Source organism: Bidens hawaiensis, unplaced genomic scaffold, assembly GCF_021521415.1.
Source record: "Bidens hawaiensis isolate Kalapana, Puna unplaced genomic scaffold, B.hawaiensis_p1.1 tig00021053_1, whole genome shotgun sequence".
NCBI classification, from domain to species: Eukaryota; Viridiplantae; Streptophyta; class Magnoliopsida; order Asterales; family Asteraceae; genus Bidens; species Bidens hawaiensis.
The window spans coordinates 224645-231272 of NW_027493262.1; the positions used below are offsets into that span (position 1 = coordinate 224645).

General features: G+C 37.6%; 1 protein-coding gene across 1 annotated transcript; it reads left to right on the forward strand.

Moving 5' to 3' along the window:
• Positions 1-2946: 2946 nt before the first annotated feature.
• LOC143562718 (costunolide synthase-like) lies at positions 2947-3555 on the forward strand. Its single transcript, XM_077050451.1, has one exon. It carries the CDS (start codon positions 2947-2949, stop codon positions 3553-3555), a length of 609 nt encoding a protein of 202 aa, XP_076906566.1.
• The last annotated feature ends 3073 nt before the right edge of the window (positions 3556-6628 follow it).

Consider the following 6628-nt stretch of genomic DNA (forward strand, 5'->3'; position numbering starts at 1 on the left):
TTATGGAGTAATGGCCTGAGGCTTTTAAACTGGACATTCTCTGTGTTTAACACTTGCGAAGGCGTTTTGGTGAGGGGGGTCCATATTCTTGGTAGAGGTCTGTTAGGCTCTCTGGCGCCTTCCTTCCTGTCCCCCTCTCCGCGATTAAGCATGTCTTTTTGGGGCTGGGGTGAACTTTGTTGCGCTTGCTTTTCTGCGGGAGAATAATTGGTTTGTTGCAACCTGGACCATACGGAGTTTTGTTTGCCCCTCCTTTCATTGTTGCGTGGTGTTTCTGTTTGATGCCCTCTATCTCTTGCTCTGTCTTGGGCAATTTGTTTTTCATTTCGCGCGAAGACTCGCGATGCTTCCATATGCTTAGCCCAAGTGGTTGGCATGCCATCTCTGCTCACGAGAGCTCTGCGGAGTTGATCACTGCGCGCACCTTGTATAAAGGCCACGCACAAGAGTTGTTCAGTGATACCTCCAATTGCAAGAGATTCCTGATTGAAACGAGTTATGTAGTCTTCAATGGTTTCATCATTCCTGCGCACGCAGTGCATGATGTCATCGGGGTCGCGCGTGTGTCTGCGCTGCTGTACAAAGTGAGCCTGGAACTTTTCCAATAGCTCTTCGAACCCATCGATTTGTCCTGTCGGCAAACTTTCGAACCAGACACGCGCTGCGCCCGTGAGGCAGCGAGCAAACATGTGACACCATGTTGGCATCGTCCAGCTTTCTAGGTTTCCAGTGTTGTAAAAACCTTGCAAGAAATCGTCTGGATCTGTTGTGCCATCGTACTTGCCTAAACCACTTGGCATCTTGGTTTTTTGTTGAATGGGAGCCTTCGCGATGTGCTCAGTGAATTTTGAATGTTTTACCAAGATGGCTGGCCTATATGGTGTGGTTACGTTCACTTGCTCTTTCGCTTGTGGGTTGTATGGTGTGTATAGATCCATATCGGCTTTGGCTCCAGGCGCTATGTTCATGTGCGCGCGGAGCTGTGACCCTCCTGCATGAGTATCTCGCGTCTTCCTCATGTTGTGCACCTCTTCCTCATCACTAATATCAGCGTGTTCGGTGTGAACAGAGTGACCATCTTCCGGCGCGCGCGCCTTTTTTGTTGTTCCTTGAATGGTTTGTTTATCAAATGCGAGCCTTTGTGTCAAGTAGGCTAACTTTTTGTGTTTTACCAGTTCATTGTATTTGTCCATTAAACGCCGTTGTTAGTTTATGAGCCATTCTTTAGGGTCATTGGTTTCAACTTCCGGACCCATTGGTCCTTTTTGTTTTGCACCAGTCAGATTTTGGAACGTGAGATCGTCTGAAGGAGTTTCAGTCTGGCTATGAGGTGTTGTGATGAAGGGATGGTTACTGGTGGTGCGCGCAGTATCACGCGGCGCCCTCAGAAACTGATGTCCCTCATTAACATCCTCAAGCTCATTATCCTCCAGAACTTGATCGCTGTTTCGAACACCGGAAACCATGGTGAAGATTTTCAGAGAGAAAATTGGTGAAATAGTGGTTTTGTTGCCGTGGTCCCACGGATGGCGCCAATGAAGAAGCGTGGATCGACTTACTTATATACGATCAACGTTCATCGGGTATGAGTGTGCTGTATCACCGATGGTTTTCCGGAATATGAGTTCTTCCACATACAAAATGAGCAGCACCGTGAACTTACCCCTCAGAAAGGGACAGAGGGGTCCTCTTTGGGGTAACCCTCCGGTGTGAGAATAAGATATTGTAGGAGAAGATGATAAGAATGTGAAAGTAAGGACTTAGAATATATTTTCTTGCTTACCTCCCACTGTGGAGGTGGTGTGGTATTTATAGTATTAGGTTTCCAATGATTGGGCTCAGACCCAATTAGGGCCTTTTTGGCCTCCTCCTATTGCTTCGCGCCACGTGTTCTTAGGACACCTGGTGCTTTTTCATTGATTATTCTCTGACCAAGGTATTTCACCTGACCCATGTGCAATCACGTGGTAGCACATGGGCTTTGCTGAGTTGTCCACCCTTCATTGGCAGCTGTCAACATCAGCATATTCTTTATTCCTTAAAGGATACCTGCTGGAAGGTTGTCTGATGAGCACAATCATGGTTGTCCTTATCCTGATTTGGATAAGGACGTGGTTGATTGTGTGCATGTGTGCGCCTATCCTGGGGATGCGCGAGGTCTTCTCTTTATTCTCACGCGCAGATGTTTCATGCGCAGATGTGATATGCGTGAGCATGTGATATGCGCAAGCATATGTAATATGCGTGAGCATATGTGATATGCGCCACGCGCAGATGCGCCACGCGCAGATGCGATATGCGTGAGCATATGCGATGCGTGAGCATATGCGATATGCGTGAGCATATGCGATATGCGCCACGCGCATAGGTTTTGGCTTTGCGTCTTCATGACATCCTGATTTCATGCCTCTTGTCTATATCTTGTGGGTTGACCCGCCCCGCTCGATGTTAAGGCGGGTGCATACCTCTTCAGGTAATAAAATGTATAAAGACTAAAATAGTAAGAAATGTATTTTGAAATCACAAAGATAAATTTCAACAAACTAACATGTATACTTGGCTAATACCAATGCGGCTGTTATGCCTAGTATGAGACATGATTTTACAATCAAGTATCAGATAGTGATCACTTATACCTGCCCAAACTTGTTGACCTGTTGCCATCCCTTATTATTAGTTATATATACAAGTATAGAAGGAGAGGTTACTTGTCAATGATTACAAGAGGAATAAGTTTTTTATTTACTATAAACGAATATTAAAGTTTAATTTTTAGAATTTGACCATTTTTCTTACTAACAAAACCATTTTACACACAATCATAAGTGTATATATTATAATTTTAATTTGTACACTTCTTAAATCCCGAAGAAAAAGAGGATAAAATTCAAGTATTTGTTGTATAGTGACAAGTTTTCTAAACTAAACCGCATCGGTGTCTAGGATATGCTAGTAGCTGGAACAAGTGATTCTGCGATTATGCTTGAATGGGCGATGGGCGAACTAATGAGGAATCCATCTATCATGAAGAAAGCACAAGAAGAAATAAGAGAAACAGTGAATGGAAACACGATTTCGGATGCTGACATACAAAATATGCATTACTTGAAGATGATAGTAAAAGAAACCCTAAGGTTACATGGTCCCCCTTTCTTGATTCCTAGAATAAGTAGAAGAGATTGCGTCGTTGATGGATACGATATTCCAGCAAAGACAAGGATACTTGTAAATGCTTTGGCGTGCGCTACAGATCCCGACAGTTGGGAAGATCCTGAGAGTTTCATCCCTGAGAGATTTGAAAACAGATACATCAATTACTCGGGTACAGACTTTGAGTTCATACCGTTTGGATCGGGTCGTAGAGTTTGTCCGGGTATTACTTTTGGAGTTGGTATAATTGAAAATGCACTTACTACTTTGTTATATCATTTTGATTGGGAGCTACCACATGGGTTAACACCACATGAGCTTGACTTGACAGAAGGTACCGTGCTTTCGACCTTGCCTAAGCATCCGATAGAGGTCGTCCCTGTCATCGTGTCGTTAGAAACATAAAAACATAAAAATGGTAAAGCTAATTTGTTAGGTCAAATTGCTAGTGACCCATTACCCATTGAAATGCAGTTTTCATGTATGACATTAAGTCCAAATTAATAAGTGGTTGTAATCAGGTTTGTTAACATATGTAATCTTGTATTATGAATAATTTTAACACATATAATGGCTTGTAGTTATTATTTACATCTGATAGTTTTGGGCTATGCATATTATTTCTACTAGAGAAGAGAGAAGGAATTGCTAACGGAAACAAAAACGTCAGCTATTCCTACTCATTTCCAATGCCAATAGTGGCACAAGACACTAATTTAGCAACAATACACCGATTACAACAGTAGAAAGACTTCAATAACGCCTTGGAAGATTCCAATCTTTCTCTTAACCAAAATAAGTAAAACTGGAATATTTGAAAAAATTCCATACGACATATTTTCCGATTAGTTTTGTCAAAAAACTATCACTAGAGATCCTTTTCTATGCATTTCCTACTAATACTACCGATGTTTATGCATATATATATATATATATATCACACCCACTCTTTATACTTTAAAGGGTAATTGGAATTTTATTTTTTATTTTTTTATTATATTTTTTATAATCGTGGTGAATTAGAGTATTTTACTATTTTTTTATTGATTCTTTTATTTGAAACTTGAAAGTATACACCCGCTAGTCTTTATTTGAAATTTTCAACTATGGATCCTATCTAAATAATCATTTGACTAAAATTAAAAATAAAATAGTTTGACTAGATTATTATTTATTTTTTTTTTTGAACAGTTTGACTAGATTATATACAATCAATATACACCAGATGTTCTTGAAAATGAAAATAGTGATAATTAAGGGCTGACGGCGTTGATTTATGCTACATTAGTCTTTTTCTTTCTATCCTTTATACTGTTTTAGTTATCATTTCTCACAAGCAAACAAGTTAAAACCCAAACAATAATACAAGCATGTTTATGAATCTACAAAGAAAAAACTACATCAATTTTTTCTATTAATAGAGATGTTTTTGGACCTGCTCTTCACCCAGAGGTGGTCCAAAGTTTTGTTATCTTCAACAATTTCTTGAGTCGAGAGGGACTTTTAAATGCACTAACACGTAATTCAAAGCTAAGCAATAATGACATTTCTTCTAGAAATGAAATTGGTGATATTTCATGGCGTCGCATGTTGAAAATACGATGATGATTAATTATTGACCCAATATGGCCTAAATTGAGTCTGCAGTACCATAGGATACCAACAAGTGCTCCACAAATTCTTCATGTGATCAACATAGTGGGCATGATATGTTAACATGAATTTTTCCTTTCGAAAAAAGTAATAAGGGTGAGAATTCTCTTGCACTGAAAATGTTGGTTTTGATAGACAACCGGTTATTCCAATCGAAATAGAAACCCGCGTCAACATAATGCCTGTGTTCAAGAAACCGTTTTCCACATGATTAATAACCCATTTCCGTATGTCATTGTGTTGTGTCAAGGCCACAACATTGACCATTTGTCTTGTCAACAACTTTTCAATTCTTAGTTCTTCATGTGATGACGAGACTCGCAACCATTTCAAGTTCCATAGAAACCCAGTGAAACGATTAACACCCCAAATTTGGTTACACTAGGTTTTTTGACAAGGGTTATAAACAAGCTAAAATCACCCGGTGTATAAAAATATAATATACTATTGTATATTATCAAAGCGAATTGGTTAGTGTTAGACATATTATTAATACAACATAATGATAAATTATGATAAACTATCCACACTTTTCAGAATTTTCACAATTATGTTTCTATTCACTCTTATATTTGATCTTTGTCTCAATATAGTAATTTCTTCCATTTTCATTCTTTATATAATTAATTTCATAGTCACACCTTTGAGGTCTAAGTTTGAACAGTCGTTAGTTTGGGGTATGTGATATTGGTCATGTAACATGCTTAGAGTATATGACTAAAGTGCGATTAAACTTTTTATTTGACCACCGTAAAATGACTAAAACACCCTTTGAGGGGATATATATATATATATATATAGAAAATGGTTCAAATAAAAAGAAGTTGTTTCATAGGAATGGTAAGAACCAATAGAATTTTGACATTTGGCATTAAAACCTATGGTTAAAGAACAATTATATGAAACTATGTCGGTTATAATGGTGAAAGAGTAATTGTTGGAAACTACATCGGTTATTTGTAATTTTTAAATCTCAACCATTGATTGATATTATCCAATAGTTATGATTTATTCCTAGTCTTCCTAGGAAACTATTTATTTTTAGGATAATCCTTCTATATATATATATATATATATATATATATATAACTCAAAAACTTTTTGTCAAACTCATTACCTTTTGGGGGAGAATTTGTGTACATTGGCTAAATTCCCCATCAATTCCCTATCTGCCTTTCTGTTCTCTGTATATCCGATGACCCGTGTAAAAGTAATTAGAATATATCTTACATCTTCATGTAAATTTCTATGCAACGCCAATAAAATCAACACGATCCAAAATTGCTTAGGATGAAATGAATTAGATTTGACTTTGAAATTTTATAAAATCGTTTAGTAACTCATGTTTTTAGTAGTATAAGGAACTGTTTGGCAACCCTATGCTGAGCCATTAAGATGTCTGATCCATTAAGACGGAGTCTTTGAATCGATAAACATGTATCTAAAACTTACCCATTATATGTCTTCACGAACCATTAAGAGATGTCTTTTAAGTAGACCAAGTATAATCTACCTCTTCTAACTGATTCAGAGGTACCTCTTAACAAAATCATTAATTAAGAGGCTACCACACATCCATTAATTGTCACAGTTTATAAACTGAATAAATTTATTAGCATAAAGTTGATATCATTCTCATACAAAACTTGGTATTAAATATAATCCTATTTGAATAAGATATGTAATATTTTTAACCAAAAAGGATCTATTCATGAGCGGCTGCAAAAATTTAAAGTTCAACTGAAGAAACCTATAACAGCTATATAAGATAACAAGATCTACAAGGCTAATATCACAAAAGACCAGCTTTTCCTTTATTGTCTAG

What these genes read in the sequence shown, in the direction of transcription:
- LOC143562718 (XM_077050451.1), top strand. Translation starts at nt 2,947, where the DNA reads ATGCTAGTAGCTGGAACAAGTGATTCTGCGATTATGCTTGAATGGGCG.